Source organism: Pipistrellus kuhlii, unplaced genomic scaffold (assembly GCF_014108245.1).
Source record: "Pipistrellus kuhlii isolate mPipKuh1 unplaced genomic scaffold, mPipKuh1.p scaffold_m20_p_1, whole genome shotgun sequence".
Lineage (NCBI taxonomy): Eukaryota > Metazoa > Chordata > Mammalia > Chiroptera > Vespertilionidae > Pipistrellus > Pipistrellus kuhlii.
The window spans coordinates 188,245,227-188,270,617 of NW_023425404.1; the positions used below are offsets into that span (position 1 = coordinate 188,245,227).

General features: G+C 38.9%; 1 protein-coding gene across 3 annotated transcripts in view; it reads left to right on the forward strand.

Moving 5' to 3' along the window:
* The window catches only part of ADGRA3 (adhesion G protein-coupled receptor A3), a 109,011-nt gene that overhangs the window by 72,140 nt on the left and 11,480 nt on the right, over positions 1-25,391 (forward strand). For all 3 annotated transcript variants that reach the window (XM_036419524.2, XM_045573675.1, XM_036419532.2), the window contains 5 exons: positions 1,515-1,718; positions 9,185-9,398; positions 9,602-9,810; positions 19,362-19,486; positions 20,825-20,948. In XM_036419524.2, the coding sequence (XP_036275417.2) occupies positions 1,515-1,718; positions 9,185-9,398; positions 9,602-9,810; positions 19,362-19,486; positions 20,825-20,948 (876 nt within the window). The remainder of the gene's footprint in view (positions 1-1,514; positions 1,719-9,184; positions 9,399-9,601; positions 9,811-19,361; positions 19,487-20,824; positions 20,949-25,391) is intronic.

Below are 25,391 nucleotides of genomic sequence, written 5' to 3' on the forward strand. Positions count from 1 at the left end.
AAAAATGTTCTCCTTTACAATGGGTTGTCTTTTTGTTTTGTTGATGGTTTCCTTTGCTGTGCACGAACTTTCTACTTTGATGTAGTCCTATTTGTTTATTTTGTTTGTTTGTTTGTTTCCCTTGTCCGAGGAGATGTATCAGAAAAATACTGCTACAAAGGAGTGTTAGATTTTACTGCCTATATTTTCTTTTAGGATTTTTATGGTTTTGAGTCTAACGTTTAATCCATTTTGAGTTTATTCATTTTTATGGTTAAATAAGATGGTCTAGTTTCATTTTTTTTGCATGTATCTATACAATTTCCAAACACAATTTATTGAATAGACTATTTTTACCCCATTGTATGTTCTTGATTCCTTTTTCATATATCACTGACCATGAAGTATGGGTTTATTTCTGGACTCTGTTCTGTTCAATTACTCTATATGTCTGTTTTTTCTGTCAGTATCATGCTGTTTTGATTACTATGGCCTTGTAGTATAGTTTGTTATCAGATAGTGTGATTCCTCTAACTTTGTTCTTCTTTCTCAAGATTGCTGTGGTTATTCTGTATCTTCTGTGGTTCCATATAAATTTTTTGAAATATTTGTTATAGTTCTGTGAATAGGAATTGCATTGAATCTATAGATTATTTTGGTTAGTATGGGCATTTAAAGATCCTAATTCTTCCTGTCTACAGACACAGTATATGCTTCCATTTATTTGTATCTTCTTCACTTTCTTTCTTCAGTGTCTTACAATTTTCCGTATTTTACATCCTTGGATAAATTTATTCCCAGGATTTTTTTTTTTTAATTTAGTGATAAATGGGATTGTTTTCTTATTTTTCCTTTCTGATAGTTCAGTATTGGTGTATATAATTTTAACTGGTTTCTGGATATTTATTTTGTATCCTGTTACTTTACTGAATTTACTTATCAGTTTTAGTAGTTTTTTGGAATCTTAGGGTGGCTCTATATACAGTATAATGGCAGCAGCACCTTGGAGTGAGCCTGTATAAAATTTTTATCTGTGCAACTTAATGCAAAGAATTAACTAGATCACCCTGTAAAAGAAAAAGTGATGACTATGACATGAAGTGCTGAACAAGGTGACTTTTAAGTGAATCTCCTAAATCCTTATTACTCTTCCTGTACTGCCATCATTAAAAAGGGCTGACCCATATCTCTAGATTTTATAAGACATTTCCTTTTCAGCCTACTGTTTTCTGCAAGGCACTCTTAAAATAAATTATTTTTAATTGACTTTGGATTTATGTCTGATCCTCCCCACTTAAGACTTACTCTTTTCCTCTTCATGGGTACTTTCTATTTTGTGCTTTTGTTTCCAATATCTTTTATGGTACATATCCTGTCCCCTTTTGCATCTGGCTGCATAGTGTCTTTGTTCAGTAAGAATCTAAGTGTTCTCTTTGAATGTATGAGTGTTTTGCATTTGAAATTTCTTTGCACATGCTTCCTCCCCTCCCCCCATTGTAAATCTCTTATAACTCCTGTTTGGTTGACTTTTCAAGTATTCCCCCAATATCGCACTGGAAGCTTATGTCATCAAGGCGACTGGCTTCACCGGAATGACATGCACCGTGTTCCAGAAAGTGGCCGCCCCAGACCGCACAGGCCTGTCTGACTATGGGAGGCGGGACCCCGACGGAGGCCTGGATAAGCAGCTGAGCTTCAAGTGCAATGTTTCCAACACGTTTTCCAGCCTGGCACTGAAGGTACGTGATCACCTCTAAGCACTTCAGACCCTTTCCCGTTAGGCATTCAGCATGGTCTGCCTTGCAGAATAACCTTAATAGATGTTATTTGGGGGCAGGGAGTATTGGTATGATTTTCGCTGTTGTTGTAAAATAAATTCAGACCAGGAATGGCTATGGGATAGCTTCCTAGAGCCCAGGCATTTTTCACCCCTTGGACTCCTTGCTGCGTTCAAAAATATCAAAGTTGAATCTTTGACAACTTCTGTGGTAGGAAGATGAATACATTAATATTACAAAGTGAAACATTTTCTTTGACCTTACATTTCCTTTTTATTGCTCCTGATTTTAAAGACATGAAAGTATCACGTGCTTTTGGCTGTGGGCCCACTGGACCTAATGGGAAATCAGCCTTGAGACAAGGCAGTTAATCAGGCAACCTGTATATCAAGATTCTTGGCAAAGAAGTCCTACGTGATATGTCTTGAGAAAATGTGTGGGTTTTTTGCAGCAGGAAAAAATCAGAAGCATTTTTATTGATTTTATTATTATTATTTTTTAATTTGGGGTTTAGATGTGTTTCATTGAACTACATTGAAGGAAATAGTGGAGGTCCCTAATGTGACCACATTTTTGTTTGTTTGTTTGTTTGTTTGTTTGTTTCACTTGGTGTGGCCATGTGTGACTGTGTTCTCTGTAGATGTTGATTATTAAGTAATTTCTCTGGCTTTTTTCTGAAGTGTAGGTCACAGGCAGTATGGTAATCTCTTAGAGGGCTGCATAGTAATTGATCACATAGGTGTGAGGTGTTGATGCATTGTAGCCACTCAAGAAATATTGAATGGGTGAGTGAATGAATGAAAGAATGGAGAGTTCATGTATTTTGTCATACCTTACCCTGACCTCCACAGGGCAAGCCAGTTTGGTAAATTCAGAAACGGCCAATTTCACCACCACCCGAGACATTCTCAACTGGGTCAGGATGGTTGATGGTCATCTGTGTACTGGGTGCTGTGTACTCAGAGGGAAGTTGTCATGATGCATGTGTTCTTCTGGGCTCTGTGAGCACGCGTGGTGTACCCAGCAATACCGCTGCAGGCCTGATCCTTGGGTTATTGCATTTTTTTTTGGTGAGGAAAACCACAAAAGGAATAGAAACAGCATTGCACACAAGCCCATGAGAGAGAGGTGTGTGTCCTTGAGGAGCACCTGCAATTGAGGAGTCCTTCCATCTGAGGGGATCACAGTTGGTTAAAAAATGGCAAAACCCTATATATTGTATCAATTACACAATCTACCCTCTCGGTAAAAAGAGTTTCTACTTGCTAAGAGTAGAAAGCTTTAAGTGAACATTCACATGTGTCAATTTCACACTGTTCTACCCTTTTATGATCATTTTGTGTCCAGAAACCAAGAACACATTCCACTATTACCCAGGATTCATACGTGGCCATGATTCAAATGGAGTAAAAGAGGAATGCATCCTTTGTGACACAAACTCAGTATAATGTCGGCAGCTCACAATGTTTTAGCACTTTAACGGAAAACTTGGCATTTAGTTGGCTAAATTCAGAAACTTTATAACCAGGACAATTTATATTCATTGTGCCTGTGTTTTTTTTTCTTCTCCTGAATGCTTTGAATATAGCAGTAGGTAACTTGAACATCCAATAATTGATTATATTGCCCTACAGTGAGAAAATATGTTAGCATATGAAGTTAAATCCATAAAAAAACGCAGTCCTTACCAATGTAGGGGCCGTCCTTGATTGCTTTCCACCAGTGTTTTGGAAGAATTGGTTCTTTAAACCTTTCTTGACAGTAATGTAGAAATCAGTTTTTACCTATGTGTCACCTATTTCCCTCATCTCAGACACACACACACACACACACACACACACACACACACACACTAGGGGCCTGGTGTGCGAAATTTGTGCATGGGAGTGTGTGTCCCTCAGCCCAGCCTGCACCCTCTCCAATCTGGGACCCCTCCAGGGATGTCCGACTGCCCATTTAGGTCCAATCCCAGGGATCGGGCCTAAATGGGCAGTCAGACATCACTCGCACAGTCGGACATCACTCTCATAATTTAGGATTGGCTCCCAACTGCTCTCCTGCCTACCTTCCTGATTGCCCCTAACCCCTTCTACCTGCCAGTCTGATCACCCCCTAACCACTCCCCTTCCAGCCTGATGATACCTAACTGTCCCCCCTCCCCCGCCAGCCAGTTTGCCCCTAACTGTCCTCCCCTGCAGGCCTGGTCCCCCCCTAACTGTTCTCCCCTGAAGGCTTGGTCACCCCTAACTGCCCTCTCTTGCAGGCCTGATTTTCCCCCTTCCCCCCCAACTGCTCTCCCCTACAAGCCTGGGTCCTTCCCAACTGCTCTTCTCTGCAGGCCCAGTTGCCCCCAACTTCCCTTCTTTGCTGGCCTGGTCACCCCTAACTGCCCTCTTCTGCAGGCTTGATCAACCCCAACTTCCCTCCCGTGTAGGCCTGGTCCCTCCCAACTGCCCTCCCCTGCTGGCTATCTTGTGGCAGCCATTTTGTGTCCACATAGGGAGAGCCATCTTTGTGTGTTGGTGTGACAGTCAATTTGCATATTACTCTTTTATTATGTAGGATTTTGCTTCCTGCCCTCATTTCTGCCCTTTTCTGTGCCCTCAGCATCACCCCTGCTCCTCTCCCAGTAAGCCTCCATGCACATGGCACCATCTTTTCTTCCTCAGAATTCATCACTGCCTGCCAGTCTCATGGTGCCTTGTTCATTCTCCAGAATAATTAGAAGCCGATGTGATGGTGAGTTGAGTTATAGGATGGAGAGAGGCCACAGCATATGGTGACTAAAAATGTGGGCTTTCTAGATTCACTTTCTGCTTCCCCAGTTAATAGCTGTGCAAACTGGGGCAAGTACTTAACCTCTCTGATGTCAACTCCTCATCTGTTACACAGGAATCATGAAATGGTATGTAACTCAAAGGATTATTAAGAGGATTAAATGAGGTAAATGTACAGACATTAACAACAGTGGCTGGCAGAGAATAAGCTCCTAATAAATGTTAGCTCTTATTATTGCTTTATTATACTTGTGGTCCCTCTCATTAAATGATGGATATTTGAGGGCTGGAACCTTGACTTATTTTATTGTGTATATCTAGTGCCAAGCACAGAGCAATGAAACATTCAGTAAATGTTGAATAAAAATTAACAGCCATACTTAATTAGCAAAGAAAGTCAGTTTAAAACATTAATTCTAAAGGCAAACATAATCCCTGTTCATCTTTAGTGGTGAAATAATCAAAAGGTGGTATGCAGCTCAACACCAAGTAGACACAAGAAAACAATTAGGATGCGTCATCATATCTATCTGTTTGAAATCCAATGGCTGAGGATTAAGAAAACAGGGATAAATTAGTTTTTATTCTTTTAAATCAGGTGACTCTTTGACTCTAATTTAATATTAGACTTCCATAGACTTAAACAAATTAGGATTTCAGAGAAATTTATCAATTACATGGTGGTGGGACTCCAGATTGTTCTATAAGGAATGATGTTGAAGTCTAGAAGTATTTGAGTGAACATCACTTAGCATACTTCACATGTTCTTCTCACCTTAATGTCATTATAAATAGATAAATAGATATATAGGAATTTAGCAATTTAGCAAATTAAGGCATTTTAAAAGCTCCATAACAACATTGATTTTATGTGTGTTCAGACTTAGTCCATTTTTAGTATTGAAATTAACACCAGAATTGTAAAAGGGAAAACATGAGGAGCTTCTAGATGATTGTGAGAAGTCTTCTCCTCCCTCTTCGCACTCTCTTCTGCCACCAGATAACCACTCACCACACTGCAGCATTAATAATAAAAATACTGCTCATCTCGTGTGGCACAGTGGGTGAGTGTCCACCTATGAACCAGGAGGTTATGGTTCGATTCCCTATCTACGCATGCCTCTATTGATGTTTCTGTCTCTTCCTCTCCCTTCCTCTCTGAAATCAACACTAATATATTTTTAAAAATAATCATAGTTCCAAAACCAGTTTGGCTCAGTAGAGATGAGCGTCGGCCTGTGGACTGAAAGGTCCCAGGTTCGATTCCAGTCAGGGCATGTACCTTGGTTGCTGGCACATCCCCAGTGGGGTTGTGCAAGAGGCAGCTGATTGATGTTTCTCTCTCATTGATGTTTCTACCTTTCTATCCTTCTCTCTTCCTCTCTGTAAAAAATCAATAAAATATATTTTTAAAAATTTGAAAAGAAATAATCACAGTAAAAATACCACTGGCTCACAGTATCTTCGCTTTCTGTTTTCGTCATGGCCACGATCCCACTGGGCCCTCACATGTGTTTGTTAGAAAGATAGCTCCTGGGTTTGGAGATGTCCCAGAGAGGACAACACAACTGGGCAGTGCTGGGCAGCTGCTGACTGGTGAGGCTGGGCCCGGGTTCCGGCTTCTCATTTCAGCCCTGTGTTCGTTCCCCCAGGGTGGCATAGGAGCTTCTAATAATCAGCATCAGATACCAAAAACATGCACTTCCCAAAGGATTCCCACAGCAACGTTCCTCATTTATTACCTATAATTCATGTGTTTATATCTATTTCCATTGCTGTGATCCATACTTTCAAAAATTAATATATGTTTAAATGAAATTATAAACGCTATGATTCTGCACTTCAGGCCATTTGGCAAACGATATAATCATGATAAATGTAAAAAATTAAATAAGTGTCTCAGTGATTTTTTAAAAAAAAATAGATTTTTAACCTTTCTGTAATAAATGATCAAAACTTCTTTAAAAAAATTAAATATACAGATATTAAATTCTTAATATAAACCTCTAAACTTTATTGACATAGCTGAAGTTTGCTTTTCTAGCACCTCTAGGCTACCTAGTCTCCATCACAGGAACCTATAATTATTATTTAGTAATATTGTTTATTGGACTCCGCAGGATATTGTAGAAGCCATAAGTATGGATCAGTCTTGAAGGAAGCTTTCATTTTTCATTGACTTATCTATACACTTGGGTTTTTTAAATAGTTGTTTGGTTTTACAAGTTTAAATTTGTGAAAAAAAAGTTTTTGGAGTTCTAGGAATTATACGTGTCGTTTCATTTTTTGGCTCTCTGTTAGAAAATATTTGTTTTAAAAATGATTTATCCGAAGTAATACTTTCCTAAGAACTATGCTTTATTTTCAAGTTGTTTTTTTTTTTTTTGATTGATTGCCTTTTTAGAGGAGGTGGGAGAGAAGAGAGAGAGAGAGAGAGAGAGAGAGAGAGAGAGAGAGAGAGAGAGAGAGAATAATTTGTTGTCCCACTTATTTATGTATTCATTGGTTAATCCTTGTACGTGTCCTGAAGGGAGATCAAACTTGCAGCCTTGCAGTGTTGAGATGATGCTCTAACCAACCTAGCTACCCAGCCAGAGCTCTAATTTTGTATTCAAGAACTTTACACTTAAATTTTAATAAATATCTTGTATGTGTAACACTTTTTCAAGAAACCTTTTAATCAATCTGTTGATGTTATTCCTTTCTTTAAAAACATTTTATTTTTCCAATCACCATTTACCCCCTCTATGTTTATTTCCCCTTTTTTGAATCCCTCATTATATACTTGAAAGAAATGTATACACTTAATAGAACTGTATTATCAATAGATTAATGAATGAGATTATAATACACGTTATCCCCCTCCCCCAGATTATATTTGTGACAATAGCAGAAACCTTTTCATGCATTTTCCTAGATGAAATATTTCTAATATTTTCTAGGTATCTTCAGTTTAAAAATAAGGTTCCATCTGTCACTATTCAAACTCCCAAAATACTTTCATTCAACAGACATTTGTAGGTATCTGCTGTGCTTTCAACATGGTTCTAAGTACAGCAGTCAAAAACAACCTCAAAATCATTCACTTGCCTAAAAACAAAAAAACAAAAAACAAAAACAAAAACGTGTGTCACGGACTTCTATTAATTTCATAAACAATAGGCTACTGTGATCAAATACGACTGCCAGGAGCTATTATTAACCTGAAGAGAGGCCTGGAAAAGCCAGTGAGATTATCTGCACTTAAAATTCCTCCTTCACTAGCTGGAGGGCCAGGCCGTGAGTCACTGTGAGGCTGCCAATGTGAGTTATGCCAGAGATTGTGCAGGAGGGCGCGGGAGTCCAGGAGAGGAAGCAACTAAGGGTAAAAGCAGGAGACTGAGGACTCGGGTAATTAATCATCAAAAAAGAAAAGAAAAAAGAGAGAGAGCCCTTTGTAGAGTGCTTTGTAAAGTCCTTCTCCTGGCTGCCAACCTTCCTCATCCTGACCTGTCCTTTACCTTGCCAACACAATTATCCTGCCAAACATCAAATCTGCCGTGTTGGAGTTTGCCAGACAGAAGAATAGTGGAGCATTTCGGCCAGGGACACTGGCTGGTGCAGTGTTTCTCACAGGGGCATAAAGAACGGAGGGAGTTCACACAGAGAGAAATTCAGTGTGGCCAGATGATAGTTGGGTGTAGGGAGTGTGAAACGCTAAAGTCGAGGCATAGATTTTTATCCAAATTATATGGCGTATTTACTTAGGTTTGGGGCCCACTATTCTGTAATCATTCGAGAACCAAGAACATGATCAGATTTATTTCTTAAGAGGAAATTCCATTGGCAGCTTGAACATTGGATTGGAGAGAGAGAGAGAGGTTGGTTGGTGCCAAGGGAAAGACTGTGATAAATTCTTAAAACAGGGAGTTTTGCTTGAGATAGTTATTATTTGCCTCCTGGGTTTATAGATTTATTTTTTATTGAATGCTGAATAATTTATTAGTTTAAAATTCCTAATAAAGCAGTCTGCAAAACATGCAGTGACCAGCCAGCATCTTCTGTTGTTTCCTATTTGTGACTCTGTTTTTTTCTAAACATTATGTGTTTCTTAGTCTCAGGGAAACGTCTGAAAGAAGAATTTGCTGAATCTAAGCTTCTATTATGTTTGTGCCTTTTCTTTCTCTTGCTGTTTGACAGTTTTGAATCCATCATAAATCACCTTAAAGTTCCATAAACCCAAATTAATTATGCTCACATTTGTGATATGCTACATTTGTACTTATTTACCAAATTTTGTCATCGTAAAATTGTCATCAAGAGTGATCAGAGATTCCTGATCTGTTTAACGCTATCTACTTCCCCAGTAGATGATATCCTGGGAAAAAAATCACTCTGGTTTGAAATTATTTCTTGTTTACTTCTTTAACTTGGAAATCGAGTTTCTTTTCTCTTTATCTTTATAGTCTTTGCCTCTGTGATGATATGTGTTCAGACATCTCACTGAACCGATAAATTGTTTCAGCTATTACACTTCCATGTATACATTTAAAAAAGTATTCAGCATCTATTCAGAAAACATTTGTAAACCACTGTAAAATATGCTTGCTGGTTTCTACATTCTAATACCACCACCTTTTCTTTTTGCTGCTGTTGTTTATATTCTTTCAGAACACGATCGTAGAAGCTTCTATTCAGCTCCCACCGTCCCTCTTCTCACCAAAGCAGAAGAGAGAAGTCAGACCCACCGACGACTCTCTCTGCAAGCTCCAGCTCATCGCGTTCCGCAACGGGAAACTTTTTCCAGCCACAGGGAACTCCACCCACCTGGCTGATGATGGGAAACGGCGCACCGTGGTGACCCCCGTGATTCTCACCAAAATAGGTTTGTACGCGGCATATGGGCATATGCTCTCTGCAACGTGAGTTTGCCAATCCCTGCTCCTTCAGATGCTTATTGTGGTTCCTTCTCGTCTCAATGAGCCACCAGCGCAGAGAGAGACTGCACAGTCCCCCTTTCTGCACAGGCTGGCATTTCATTGTTGGCGAAGTTGGTCTCAGAGATGCCTGTCCTCTCCTTCCCTCCAGACGGCGCGCCCGTGGGCGGCCACCGCGTCCCCGTGAACGTGACCCTGCGGCGCATCGCGCACGGGGCCGATGCCGTGGCCGCGCAGTGGGATTTCGACCTGCTGAATGGACAGGGCGGCTGGAAGTCCGATGGCTGCCACATCCTCTACTCGGATGAGAACATCACCACCATCCAGTGCTTCTCCCTGAGCAACTACGCCGTGCTGATGGTATGGCAGATGCTCGCTTTACGTGTAAACGCCCCGTCTCCTTGTGTTTGCCTGATGCAGAGTTAAGCTCAAGTGAAGATTCAAAAAACAAACACACAGAAAACTTTTTAAATATAGATATATATTACTGATTTTTTTTACAGAGAGGAAATGAGAGAGATAGAGAGCTAGAAACATGGATGAGAGAGAAACATCGATCAGCTGCCACACAGAAAACTTTTTACATAAATTGCTCCCTTTACATAACAGGTGATGTTTGGCGAAATTCTGATTTTAAAAGCAAACCAAGTTCCTACCAAGTGCAAGGTATTGGATGGGATTTGATAGAGGAATTTTCAATAAACTCTGTAAGGGAATCAGTTCACCTAGGTAGACTTTGACCTTAAGGTCTGGAGACATCTTGGGGTCTGTCTATACAGTATAACTCTCAACACAGTAAGTGACTCGTTTGCCCACAGATAATCAGTGAGTAGTGAGAGATTCCCCCTCCCCCCTTTGGTCTCCTTTTGGATTTAGGGGAATAGTAATCATTTTAGTTTTGTCTCCTTAAGCAACGGTATTGACACAAATCATGTCTTCCATTTTAATGCTACTCAAGCCAATGTTTTCTGTTATTTATCATTATTCATCTTCAGAAAAGTGAGGAGTTATTAATGTATACGGACAGGTCTTTTCATGAACACATTCTTTATGTGAATCTGATCCCCGAGCTAGCGAGTATTGAATTAATCATGCTAATTCTTATTTTATATTGCACTTATTATAAGATACTAACATCCTGCAGCATCGATAGAATGCAGTAGAAGGAATGGCTAATGAACCTGAAAGGCATTTCTCAGGAACGGCCTGAGGCTAGCCTGCAAGTGAGGTCGCCCACGTTTTATTTCTGTCTCCAGCTCTGAATCCGATATCTAGACAATATTTTATGAAAACCTTAACTAGCCTCGAAATAGGATGCTTTTTGCTGCGTGTGATTTATTCTTTTCTTGAAAAAAAAAATTAAAGAGCCTTTACCAATAGAAATGATCTTAAAGCAAGCTTCAGGTAGCATAGATGTTCCTCAACTCTTGTTTTGTTTGTCTCTGACCCCTCACATTAGTATGTGCTACCTCGCACACCTGTCATACAGGAAGAGCAAATAGATTGTTTGGCGAGTGTGTAAGGTTTGCCTTTTCCACTGACATCAATTACCCAGTGTTATGCATCCCAGCAGACAGAGGCAGGGTCTTCTGTCCTGTTTAGACTCAGCTGTGTTTATATAAGTCGTTTATCCTTTTGGGTGTAAAGTTCGTGCTGATAGTTTAGGAGTCTCCTCACAAAGAGAGGATGTTTCATTTCTGTGCTTGTGAGTTTGGTTTCTGTAAGTTCACAATGTATTCACTCGTAGTAATCTTTCAAATTAAAGTATGAACCATTGATTAAAGGATGAAGCATTTTCCCTTTCAGTTTGAAAGTATTTTCTCATTCAGGTTCTGATTAGAAAATAACCAGAAACTATGAAGCACTGGAGGAGAAACAATAGAGATACAACGTTGTCTGAAATTTATATAATAGTTAAGTAGAAAATGTTGGGGAAAATAAATGAGGCACAAAACACACACACACAAAAGGCATTTTATAAGCTTCACTGGTAATGACATGCTACAGTACCATGTGAAACTTTTATTTTTATTTAATCTAATACTCGTTTTAAGCATCTATTTTTTTTGAACTTCCTAGCTGTTCTTCTAAACTATTTAAATTAGTATAATCCCTTTCTAGAAGGAATAAGCTATTCTTTTATCTCTCATACTTTAATCTTTTAAAAAATGCTATGCACAATTCTTTAAAGCTAAAATATAGTGCTAAGACTTTGTTCTACTTTCAAAGAATACGCATTCTTTTGCTTTTCTTAGATATAATTGTGCCACCTAGAGGCTGCAACTTGAAATGTATCTAAAATGTTGACAAACATACATGATAAAATTAGTATGTGGGATTTTTAGAGTTGCTAATTAAACATTAAAGGCTATTAAATGAAATTATACATACTCTCAAATAATAATGTCTAAAATAGAAGAAATTCCTTTTAAAAATTGGAAGTTGGTCCTTGCCAGGTGGCTTAGTTAGTTGAAGCATCTTCCCCTACAACAAAAGATTGCAAGTTCAATTCCCAATCTAGGCACATACCTAGGTGTAAATTTGATCCCTGGTCAGGGCACATATGGAGGGCGCAACCGATTGATGTTTCTCTCTCACACCGATGTTTCTCTCTTTTTTTTTCTTTCTCCCTCTCCCTCTCCCCCTTTCTCTCTCTAAATAATCAATAAACATATCCTCAGGTGAATATTAAAAAAACAAAATCAGAATTTAACATATTTTTTTCCTTACCTGACACTAATTTGAATAATAGATAAAATCCTATTTTTCTTGAAAAATATCTTCATGTATTGTTTTCTATACCAAGTCTAAATTTCTGTTTTTTTAGGTAGCCCAAAAATCTCCTCCCAATCTGATTTTAAATTGTACTAAAAAATGAGGCAAAAAAAATATATGTGTTTTTAAATCTCAAATAGATACTGTAGTTTGGTTCACTAGACATCCTGCCATAATCCATTATATCATAAGGTCTCTGTGAGAGCCAGAGAAAAAGTTAAACAGAAATTGGTTCTGTTTGAATTAGATGATCAGAGAAAGCAGTTGGGTCAGGAAGAATTCTAGGAGCTGGGCCAGTAAGAAACAAACAGACAAACAAAAAAACTTAAATATCAAGAAGGTAATGGTTAGAGTCAAACCATTTATGTAGAGCTTAATACTTTAATTGGTAGGAGTAGCAAAGATAAAATCTCTGTACCTTGAATCATCTTTGTTATTGCCTTCACCTAGAAATATGTGAAACTATAGAGCACTCATTTGTTCTTACAACTCTAGCGTTGCTTTTAAATGTTGTTTTTATAAACCTTGCTGAATAAAAGCAAAGTTTGGTTTCATTTGCTCTGTAATTGAACATAAGAACTGTTTATGTCATTTTTAAACAGGTACTGCATGCACATGGATCAAAAGTTATACTTATTTCTGCACATTAATGTACAATGACACCTTGATTCCCACCCCTCTCTCCCATCACATTCTCCACCAAATATGTAACCACCAATTATTGAATATATGTTCAGGCATATTGAAACAAAAATGAATGTATTTTCTTCCATTTTTACAGAAAACTTCCATGCTACAAACATTGTTCTAAACTGTGCTGCCTTTTTTTTCCATGAAACCACATTTTATGATGATAATGGTTTCCATGGAAAAATATTTTATTTTTTTATTTTTTTAAAATATATATTTTATTGATTTTTTTTTTACAGAGAAGAAGAGAGAGGGATAGAGAGTTAGACACATTGATGAGAGAGAAACATTGATCAACTGCCTTCTTCACACCCCCTCTTGGGGATGTGCCTGCAATTCAGGTACACGCCCTTGACTGGGGTCAAACCTGGGACCCTTGAGTCCAATACTATCCACTGAGCCACACCAGCTAGGGCAGAAAAAAATTTTATGATGATGACATCTAATGACGTGATGGTGGTAATAATGACAGAGATGGTGGTGATGGCAGTGGCTAATTCACATTAAGCACTTATGTACTAGGCACCCTTTTGAAGTCTTTATATATACATTCATTTATTTGGTCATGATAAGAACCTCATGAAGTATAATACGGTTATCAAAGCCCCCAGTCTGCCGATGGAAGAGCCGGGGTGTAGAGAGCTTAAGTGCCATGCCCCAGTTTACAAATTTAGTTAGTGTTGGAATTGAAATTTTAATTCAGACTTCAGAAATTTGTATTTAAAAAAAAACAAAACATTTTTATTGATTTCAGAGAGGAAGAGAGAGGGAAAAAGAGATGCAAACATCAATGATGAGAAAGAATCATTGATCGGCTGCCTCCTGCACGCCCCACGCTCAGGATTGAGCTCACAACCCATGCATGTGCCCTGATTGGGAATCTACCCATGACCTTGGTTCATAAGATGACGCTCAACCACTGTGCCATGCTGGTCGGGCTAAAAGCTTGTGTTCTTAATCACTTTCCTAAATCTTTCTAAAATCTTCTCATATCATAAAAGAGCTTCCTCATCCTTTTTTCACCCTTGAATATTATTTTATGTCCCTACCGTAATTTATTTACATATTCCTCTATTTTTTGGGGTTCCAGTAATTTGCTTATACAGTATTATTTTGCACATTTAATAGAAAATCTGGAGGATAGGCTCTCAAGTAGAATTGGCAATCAAAAGGGGACCAATGCTTTAAATTGAGATACTGTGCAAAAAGTACACACCACTGAAATGTATGGCTTGCTGATATTTGTACAATACATTGAAAACACACATTTAATTATCATCAAAATCAAGATTCTTACTTGAGCACTTGGTAGCTACTATGTGTTTCTTTCTGCTTAATTTCATTCACCATCTCAAGAGATAGGCAACCTTCTGATGACTATCCTGATAGAAAAGTTTTGCCTTATATAATTAGCATCCTATAGTACATACTTTTGTGTTGTCTCTTGTCTTATTAGTTATATCTCTGAAATGAATCCTTGTTTTTGCATGTAGCAGCATTCCTACATAGTAATCCATTGTATGAAAATACCCAGACTTGTGCCTTCTGCTGTTGATGGACATTTGGTTGCTAGGTTCTGGCTACCAAGAAAACACTGCTATGATTATTCATGCACATGTTTTTGGATGGAATGAAATAGTTGGATTGAGGCTATCCCTATCTTTAGCTTTAGTAGATAATTCCATACAGTTGACCAAAGTGGTTGCATTGGTTTACGGTCGCACCCGTAATGAGAGTTTGAGTAGCCTCACATCCTTGCCAGTGTTTTGGGATTCTAATTCTTTAATTTTAGTCTTGGTGGTGGGATTATGATATATGATTGTGGTTTTCCTTTGCCTTCCTCTGGTGACTAATGATGCTGGGCACCTCTTCATTTTCTTATTGCCAGTTTCAGAACCCTGTTTTGTGATGGTATTGCCCAGATCTTGCACTTTTTAAAAATTATCTTTGACTTTTTTGTTTTTGTATATAAGGGCTGTATATACATCTTAAATGTATATACAGCCGTATATACATTTAAGATGTAACACCTTACGAATTGATTTGCATGTGCTGTGATGTGATTACCACAGTAAATTTAGTATACATCCATTATCTCACATGGATTAAAAAAAAAGAAAACTTGCTCTGGCCTGTTTGACTCAGTGGCTAGCGCGTCAAGCTGTGGCCCAAAGGGTCCCAGGTTCCATTCCAGCCAAGAACACATGCCTTGTTTGCAGGCTCTTCCCTGGCCCTGGTTGGGGCTCATGCATGAGGCAACCAATTGATGTGTTTTTCTCACATGGATGTTTCTCCCTGTCTTTCTCTCTCTCTTCCACTCTCTCTAAAAATCAATGGAAATATATCCTCAAATGAGGATTAACAAAATCAAAAAAGAAGAAATTGTTTTTTCCCCTGTGAAAAGAAGTTTTAGAATTTGTGAGGGTTCCCTCTCATGACCTAATCACCTCCCAAAGGACCCACCTCCTAGCATTGGCTGTTAAGATCTCAACATATATGAGTGAGGTGGCTGTTAAGATCTCAACAAATCAATTCGTAAGGTGGTACATCTTAAATGTATATAGGGCTGTATGTCAATTAAGCCTATGGATATGCCTTTACTCTTTCAATTTTTTTTTTTTGATGAGGTTTCTTAATTTTTTTTCTGAAATTTTTTAATAGCTTTTTATGTTCTATTTAAAAATTCTTTGTCCACATCAGGATCATAATGATATTCTCCTTTGTTTTCTTTAAGAAGATTTAATGTGTTTTATCTTTCACATTTAGGTCCAAGGTTTGACTGGAAGGGACTATGTATGGTGTGATGTAAGGGAAGCAAAATCTTTAAATTATGCCTTGTTTCTTAGAGGAAATATAAAAAGCAACACAGAAGTCATAGTCTTTTTTTTACATTTCTGATTGCAGATCTATTTTTAAATTTTAATGTATTGGTAAACTTTTAAAAATAATTCTTTATATTCAAACAAGTTGTGGATCTGGGGGAGATAATAGATCAACTGAAGGACTTGTATACATGCATATAAGTACAACCAATGGACATGGAACTCTGGGGAGGGAGGGGATGTGTGGGAGGGAGGGAGGGGGGAAAAATCAATAAAATATGTAATAAATAAATAAATAAATAAATAAATACCAAAAAAAAAAAGAAGAGATGTGAGCTACAAAAAAAAAAAAAAAAAAAAAAAAAAAAAAAAAAAAAAAAAAAAAAACTATATTATGTACTTAAAGGAGCACATAACTATAAATGTATGTAAAACAGGTTGTGCTCTACTTTCTCCCATTTTTCAGATCTTGGTGAAACTAGAGGACTACTGATATATACTTATCCTTATTATTGATACAGTGCTAATGAGCTCTTTAAAACCGCCAGTGAATTTATATAGTAATTCTCCGGCTAGTAGTAACTTGAAAATAAAAGGAATATTTGTCTGTCAGGGAAACAAAAATTTTGAAGAACACTTCTTTCATTGAGTTGTGTCCTTAATAATAATCTTTGTGATTTTTAACATACTTTCGGTGTTCTAATACTGCTTAATGTCTGCAGACAACTTTACTTTTCACTCTGAGCTCAGTTTTTTTCTTGGACTTTGTACCCTAAAGAAGAGTGACTCAAGTACCACTTTGGTGAGAGACTGTGTCCTGTAAGCACTGGAGGCAGAGAAGACATCCTGTCTCATCTCTATGTTGCAAGTGAGAATGAAGGTCTCACTTTTCCTTCTCACGAGTGTCTCCTAGTGGCCGTTTTTGGACAGTGTATTTAGAAATGCTTTGCTTTTAGTATCATTGTCTGTATTTATTTACTGGTATAATTAAAAATGATTTTGATTCAGATTTCTACTTCTCTTGTTTGAGATCTTAACATTTTTCTTATCCTAATCGCAACTGTCTTAAGTAGTTATTTAGTCTCTGGAATTTTGTGCCATCAAGGTAAGCTTTTCTTATTTTGTGTGTTCTCTCTATACCAGGGGCCAGTAAACCTGGCAAGCATTTGACCCACCAATTCAGTTTTCTTTTTTTTTAATCCCTGTGAGATAATGGATGTATACTAAATTTACTGTGGTAACCACATCACATCACTGTTGGTTTCACTAGGTGTACCAGTTAATAATTCGGATTTTGTAATCAAAGAAAACACGGTAATTTCAAGAGAAACATCAAACGTGCTTTCTTTATTCAAAGTAGTGTCCATCGCTAGCTGCACATTTTCCCCATCTTTCAGGTAATTTGTGGATACCGTCCCAATAGAACTTTTCTTATTTTGAAGCAAACCATTCAGAAACCCAATTTTCCACTTCTTCGTACATTTTGAAGTGCTACTCAGAAAGCGCACATACCGTTGATCAGAACAAGTGGTAATCTGAAGGAGCAAGGTCTGGTGAATGCAGCAGGTGGGTTAATACTTCCCAGGCAAGATCTTTTACCTTATCTTTAACTGGTTTTGCAGTATGTGATGGTACATCATCATGAAGCAAAATTAATTGCCGAGTCTTCTGGCTTATTCTGGTTGTTTCACCATCAAAGTGTGGTTCAAATTGATTTGTTGTTGGTAGTGATCAGTATTTACAATTTCACCTGGTTTTGGAACCTCATAATATACCACACCTTCCTGACCCACCAAACACAGAGCATTGTCTTCTTTCCAAAGCAATTTGGCCTTGCAGTCAATATTGATGATTGACCTGGATCAACTCATGATTTTATATGTTTGGAATTTTCAAAATAAACCCACATTGTATCGCCAGTCACAATTTGATGCAAAAAAGACTTTGATGCCCGTTGAAGCAACATTTTACTGATGACTTTTCAGTTTTCCATGTGTGTTCCGTTCAGTTGCTGTGGCACCCATTTTCCTTCCTTTAAAATATTTTCCATGATTTGTAAATGATTAGAAATTGTTTGCTGAGCAACGTTTATTCTTTCTGCAAGTTGTTTTTGAGTTTGACACGCATCTCATCCAATAACGCTTTTGTAATTGTTGGTTTTCAAACTTTTTCAGTTGACCTGGACGTTTTTTGTCTTTCACATAGAAATCATCAGTTTTAAAGTGTTTAAACCAGCATTCACAAGTATCTTGAGATGGAGCATGTTCACCATTACCTTCCTAAAGTATACTATAACTTTTTCTTCAAGATAACATAATGAATTAAAACTTCCCACAAATGCTCTTTTTTTGACACGATATTCAACATTTTTAAGCATAAAAATATTTATGATGTTAAAACCTTCAGCAAATTTGACACATGAAGTTTTGAAGCTTGGTGTCCATACAACAAAATAGCATACATATCAAACCGCACATATATCAAACTATGCATAACTCCATCTATTGAAAAAAATCCGCATTATTAACCAGTACACCTAATAACTGCTGGAAAGCTAAGAGTGATTTGAAAATTGTTAAATGGGGTTAGTAGCTTTAAGTGCCCACACAATGGTCTTGATTTGCTTCATGACATGCAAAGCCCCTACACTCACTGCCTGGCCCTTTGTACCTCCCCCAGTCTGTGTCTCGCAGGGCTTCTCTTGCATGGGGGCAGGTTGGGGTGCTGTGGCCCCAGGAATAGCCTGTGGGAGCCGTGCCCTCGGTGACCAGTGACATCGTCCTCGTGTTTTTCTCCATGGGTAACTTTGAATCAGGAGTCACTGATTTCAGAATCGTTCCTTTTGTGTACTAGATCACATTCATTTGGCTTTTGACAAACACATTTCTTTTCAATGTAAATATTACAATCTGTAATATATTTTGGGAACTCGATTGGTGCTTTGTCCAATGCCTTATCACAGTGGTACTCAACCTTTGTAATGCCACAACCCTTTAATACAGTTCCTCATGTTGTGCTGGCCCCCAGCCATAGCATTATTTTCCTTGCTACTTCATAGTTGTAATGTAAATATCTGTGTTTTCCAATGGTCTTAGGCTCTACAGCAGTGGTTCTCAATCTGTGGGTTGGGGCCCAGAGCTTGAGAACCGCTAGCAGGGTCGCCTAACACCATTGGAAAGCACAGATATTTACATTATGATTCATAACAGTAGCAAAACTACAGTTATGAAGTAACCACAACATGAGGAACTGTATTAAAGGGTCGCAGCATTGGGAAGGTTGAGAACCACTGCCTTATCCAATAATATCCAGCTACCTGTGTTGTTCCTTTCAGCCAGGGGCTGTGGAAGGCAGGTTCGCACCCTCCTCTTGCCCTTACCCCAAGTCTGCCAGACATCGGTGGTGTCTCCACTTGTAACTGCCCCCAGCTTAGATAGCCAGCAAGAAGGTGGTGACGTGTGTTGAGCAGGTCCGAGCGGAAGGTGAAGCAGCCAGTGCCCTGAAGGAGCCTAGAGGCCACTGCAGGGACTGGAGTTTTGTATTCAGTGTGTTCTCACAGAAGAAAATCTCAGAAGGCATGTGTCCGGAAGAGCTCAGCTACAGCGATGCTTTCTCTCCCCCCAGGACCTGACGGGATCTGAGCTCTACACCCAGGCCGCCAGCCTCCTGCACCCCGTGATCTACACCACTGCCGTCATTCTCCTCCTGTGCCTCTTGGCGGTCATCGTCAGCTACATGTACCATCACAGGTGAGGCATAAAGCCTGGCGCGCAGGACGTTGATGGAAAGGAGTTTATTTTACATTACACTAGGATAACCCAGTCACATCTGGAACAGCCAGTCACATCTGATCCAATTTCTCCTCCACAAATGGTTGTACAATGTATATAGTTTGTGTGTGTGTGTGTGTTTTGCCATCTTTCCAGAATAAGAACAATTATTTTAGAACACATGCAAGCTGTGTTCATTTCATGTAGTTTTTGACATAATTAATACTACATGAGATGGTCTGCGTAGCTTTTATTTTTATTTATTTGTTTTTTAATATATTTTATTGATTTTTTACAGAGAGGAAGGGAGAGGGATAGAGAGTCAGGAACATCAATGGAAGAGAAACATCAATCAGCCGCCTCCTGCACACCTCCTACGGGGGATGTGCACACAACCAAGGTACATGCCCCTGACTGAAATCGATTCTGGGACCTTTCAGTCCACAGGCCGACACTCTATCCACTGAGCCAAACTGGTTATGGCCAGTGTAGCTTTTACAGCCTCCAGTCAGTTGTGTCTGGGAGAGAAACGTGGGAAGGAGGCTGGGAGGTGGGGCCGGCAACCACCAGGAGTGAGGTCAGGTGCAGCTTGTTACCTGGAGTTGGTCTTCCAGAGCCTGAATAGGGGTTTATTTCTGGCTTATGACTTCTTCTCTGTTCCGATATTCTTTATTTTATAGATGGCATTTTTAAGAACGAGGTGTGGTTTTTGTTCACCGGGGGCAGACCTACAGAAACTCTGATGGTAGGAAACAGCGCGCTGAAGGGATTTGCTAAGCAGCAGCCCCGAAGAGGTTTTGATAGAATGTATTTTCCTATTCAAGCCGGACCTGCATGGCATTTCTTGACATTTAGTTAAGAAACAAAAGGCGGTTTTGATATTAAAATAAAAAAAAGGAAAGAAATACTTCAGCATTTATTAGGAAAGGCCAAGAAGAAAAGCACTGGGTAGGGGCAGGTTAGGGAAGCGGAGATCGGCACCTTGCAGAAACCGCTAGGAAGCAAACAAGTCATTCACCTGCCACGGACATCGGCAGTAACAAAAGCCCACATGTTTCTCGTTATGGAGAATTTCTTTAGCCCCTAGCGGGGGCAGTAGTTTCACTTATGACTTCTCTTTTTTAGTGGGTAAAGCTAACTGTTAAGAAACAGTGTTGAGTTAAATGAGTTCTCAAAGAGTGTGTGTGTGTGTGTTTGTCTGCCTGATAGCATACAAAATGTGGTATTTTAAGCTTGAAGTTTTGAAGGCAGGTATTGTAGTGTCCTGATCCAAAGGTACTAGCCTGAATATTAATATTTTCCTTTTTCTTTTAACAGTTTGATCAGGATCAGTCTCAAGGGCTGGCACATGCTTGTGAACTTGTGTTTGCATATTTTCCTGACCTGTGTGGTCTTTGTGGGAGGCATCACCCAGACCAGAAATGCCAGTGTTTGCCAAGCGGTAAGTCTGAGCAAAAAAACGGAAAGGGAAAAGAAGTGCTGCTATTGGACAGTGATTTCATATGTCTCATGAACTATAATAGGGAAAAGGTCCCCTTAAAGTTTTCTTTTTTCTTTAGCTAATGTAAGCGGAACGGAATGTCTGTCCCTTAAACAGTTGCCAGCATGCTTTAGGTTTTCTCTTGTCATTTCCTAAGGATTAAAGGACTGAAGGGTCTTGTCTCTGTAGCTTTAGGAATTCAGTGCTACTTGTTGCATCTGTTATAATGCTGAGCATTTCATTTAAAAATTTTACCAAATCCTGACTTTGACTGAAATCAACGTTTTCTGACAGTAGGATTTTTTAAATTATTTTATTTGGCCCTAGCTGGTTTGGCTCAATGGATAGAGCATCAACCTGTGGACTGAAGGGTCTTGGATATAATTCCAGTTAAGGGCACATGCCCATGTTGTGGGCTCGATTCCCAGTAGGGGGCGTGCAGGAGGCAGCTGATCAATGATTCTCATCATTGATTTCTCTCTCTCTCTCTCTGTCTCTCTTTCTCTCTCTGCATCTCTATCTCTCTTCTCTGAAACCTATAAAAATATATATTTAAAATTATTTTATTTGTTGATAAAAACAATAGGAGTTAGAAAATGATTTAACTGTAAAATAAAACAGGATGCCTCTTTGGTGTGATAAATATGAAGAATTAAAAAGTATTCAACTCTTAATTTTAAATAAATTGTTATATAGGTAGCCAAAGAATTATATAGAACAGGGCAGGAGGGGCAGGGTATTGGTGTGTGACCAGTCCCAGGTATAGGAACATGACCCTGCCACGACAATGGCCTATTCCAGGCACCAGCAAGCTGTGGGACACTTAGGAGAAGTATTGGTTTATGTGAGAAGAAGAGCATCCAGGAAGGATCCCACAGTCTCCAAGGGTGTAACAGGAAGTAACCTCCATCCTGGCCACAGTTTAGCTTGTGAGTCCAGAAGCAGTCACATGTGGACCAGTCAGTCATATCTGGACTAATTTCTCCTCTATAAATGGTTGTAAGATTTATGTAAGAGTAAAGGATCAGCTGGGCTGGTGTTGCTCAGTGGTTGAGCCAGGAGGTCATGGTTCAGTTCCTGGTCAGGACACATTCCTGGGTTTTGGGCTCACTTGCAGCCAATCAGTGATTTTCTCTTATTATTGATGTTTTTGTCCTCTCTCCTCTCCCTTCCTGTCTCTGAAATCAATAAAAACATTGTAATTTTTTTATTTATTTATTGATTAAAGTGTTACATATGTGTCCTTATTCCCCCACTATTCCCCCTATCCCTCCCACTCATGCCCTCACCCCTTTGTTGTCTGTATCCATTTGTTAGGCTTATACACATGCATACAAGTCCTTTGGTTGATCTCTCCTCCTTATCCTCACCCTCCGTTACCTTCCTTCTGAGTTTTGATGGTCTGATCGATGCTTTTCTTTTCTCTGGATCTGTTTTTGTTCATCAGTTTATGTTATTCATTATATTCCATAAATGAGTGAGATCATCTGATATTTATCTTTCTCTGACTGTCTTATTTCACTTAGCATAATGCTCTCCAGTTCCATCCATACTATTGCACATGGTAAGAACTCCTTTTTTACCGCAGCATAGTATAAAAACATTTTTAAAAAGTAAAGGATCAAAGATAGCCAGGACACTTCTGAAGAAGAAGAGTAGAGTGGGGAGGTTGTCTGTCCTTCTAGCTATCAGAGCTAAGTAGGCTATTGTAATGAAACTGTAGCATTTGGTTTAGTGATCATTAACTTGACCAATGCTATGGAAGAGACAGATCAGAAGCAGACCCGTGTGGAACTTTGTAGAAGACAGACTTGCAAGCTTCTTCAGTTGAGTGAAGAGAGACCGTTATTCAGTTAAGGGTGCTGAGAAAGTCTAGTTAGAAAAAGGTGGACCTGGATCTATATCCTCCTGCCTTATTTAAAACAAACAAAAACCTCAACTCTGAGTATATCAAAAACTTACATGCCCAGGCCAAAATGTTAAAATTCACCATCGATGATATCACAATTTGGGGGATAAGGAGGAATGTCTTAAGTATGACACTAAGGAGGCAATGACTGGAAAAGAGATAAATTTAAATTAAAAATAAGACCTTTTTTTGGCTAAGATTCCTTAACAAAAGTGAAAACACAAGACAGTGTTCTCAATACATACCACAGACAGCATTAGAATAAAAAATATGTTAAAATCAGTGAGAAGGCCAACACTGAAAGCCTAATAGAACAAAATGACATGCGAGTAGGCAGGCATTTGGTAGGACTGTAAATGCCCATATGCACATAAAGAGAAGTTGAACACCACTGGTGGTCACGGAAATGCAAATTCAGATCCCATTTAGTTAACATTTTGGCCTTTTCTGGGGGCAAAAATCAAGCCTGACACTGCCAGGCATTTCACATGTGGATCCACAGGCTCTTTTTATTCATTGTGTGAGAGAATGTCCCTGGGTGACTCTGGGAGGCTTTACCTTCTCAAGCTGGGTGTTCACATATCCTGGGACATGGCTATCCCATGCCTGGGCTGAGAGACTAAGTTTGCCCATATGTAACTTTGGTGTGCATCTGAGTATGCATGTGCATATGAATATTCATAGCAGCCCTATACACAGTAGCAGAAACCTGGAAGCAACCCAAATGCCCATCACTGAGAGAGGAAATGAATAAACCGTGATATTATACAAGAGTCAAAACTAATGGATTACAGCAGTGTGTAACTATGAATATGTCATAGTATCATAAATTACATTTCCTGTTATCTTTTTTCATAAAGATAAGGTAACTGAATGAAACTACACTTTTAATGAAGTGTGCAATAAAACTGCCATGAAAGGAAAGCAAAGGTATAATAAACATACCATGTCAGGTGGCGGTTACCTTGGGTGATGGGGATCCTGTTTCGATACGGGTTTTTGTCCAGGTCTTAACCTTTTGTCTTGCTGGCAGATTCTTAAATACTTATTAACACATTGCAGATGGATGGTGAGAATTCTTGCTTCATATTATACAGTGTTTTACAAAGTATCATACTTTAAAAAATATATTAGCTTGTAAAAACATGTAATAAATAACTTCAAAATGCAATGGGTATTTAATTTTAAAGCATGCCTTTAACATTTGTGTAAAACGTTTTTTGTACTCATTCAGCAGAAACCTATCTGGCCACATGGTAAAGCTAGCAATAAAACTATTGGTCTGCAACGTGTTAACTATATATATATATATATATATATATATATATATATATATATATATATATATGCCTAATATGCAAATTGTCCCTGCGGGAGTTTGACTGGGAGACCAATTGCTCGCTATGATGTGTGCTGACCACCAGGGGACAGCATGGAATGAAGGAAGGCCCCTTCCAGCAGCCAGAAGGAAGGCCACTATTAGCCCAGATCACTGGCCAGGCTAAGAACCCTACCCATGCATGAATTTCATGCACTGGGCCTCTAGTAACTAAATAAATCACTACATGAAGGCAGGCCATGCTTTGTCCAATCATTAATATGTGCCATGAACCTAAGGGAGATGATTTATCCAGTCGTGTATATCTGAGATATCATTTAAAATGTAAATGTAGCCTGGCCATTGTGGCTCAGTGGTTGAGCATCAACCTATGAACCAAGACAGTTTGATTCCCAGTCAAGGCATATGCCCAGATTGTGGGCTTGATCCCCCGTGTGGGGCATACAGGACACAGCCGATCAATGATTCTCTCTCATCATTAATGTTTCTATCTCTCTCTCTCTCTCTCCATTTCTCTCTAAAATCAATAATAACATTTTTTTTTTTAAATGTGAGTCTGGACAATATAAGAAGTGCTGAGAGGATTCAATGACTAGAGAGAACAGGACATACAGTAAGTGCTCAGTAGATGCTAGTCATTACTATTACTGTTATTATTGATGAAATTGCCTCTCAGCTATGCAGAACATATCCCTGTTTTAGGCTGTAACTGTGCACTTGAAAACAATCTTATTTGGTGCCCATTAGAAGTCACTCACTCAGGTCAGTAGTACAACTTAGCCTGTCCCTCCTCAGAGGCTCACTCCACTGACCCTCCAGGTCTCAGTTTACCGTTACTGGTCCAGAGACACTTTCTTCACCTCCCTCATCCTCCTGTGGAGCTTATTAAAGTTCCAACGTGCCTACAAAACCCTGTAGCTGGCTGGTGTTTACCCACTCATTTTCCTGGCTTCTGAGCTCTGCAGGGGCAGGAATCACATTGATTTGACGTAAGGATCAGCCAGGGACATGACCACAGTAGGTGCTTAGCAAATATTTGTTGGGTGAGTGAACAAAAGGCCTCTGTTTGCAAGTAGTAGAAATCATTCACCCCTGGAGCTGTTTAGAGCATCAACGATAAGGAGATTACTTAGCACACCATGACAGTAATCGTCTC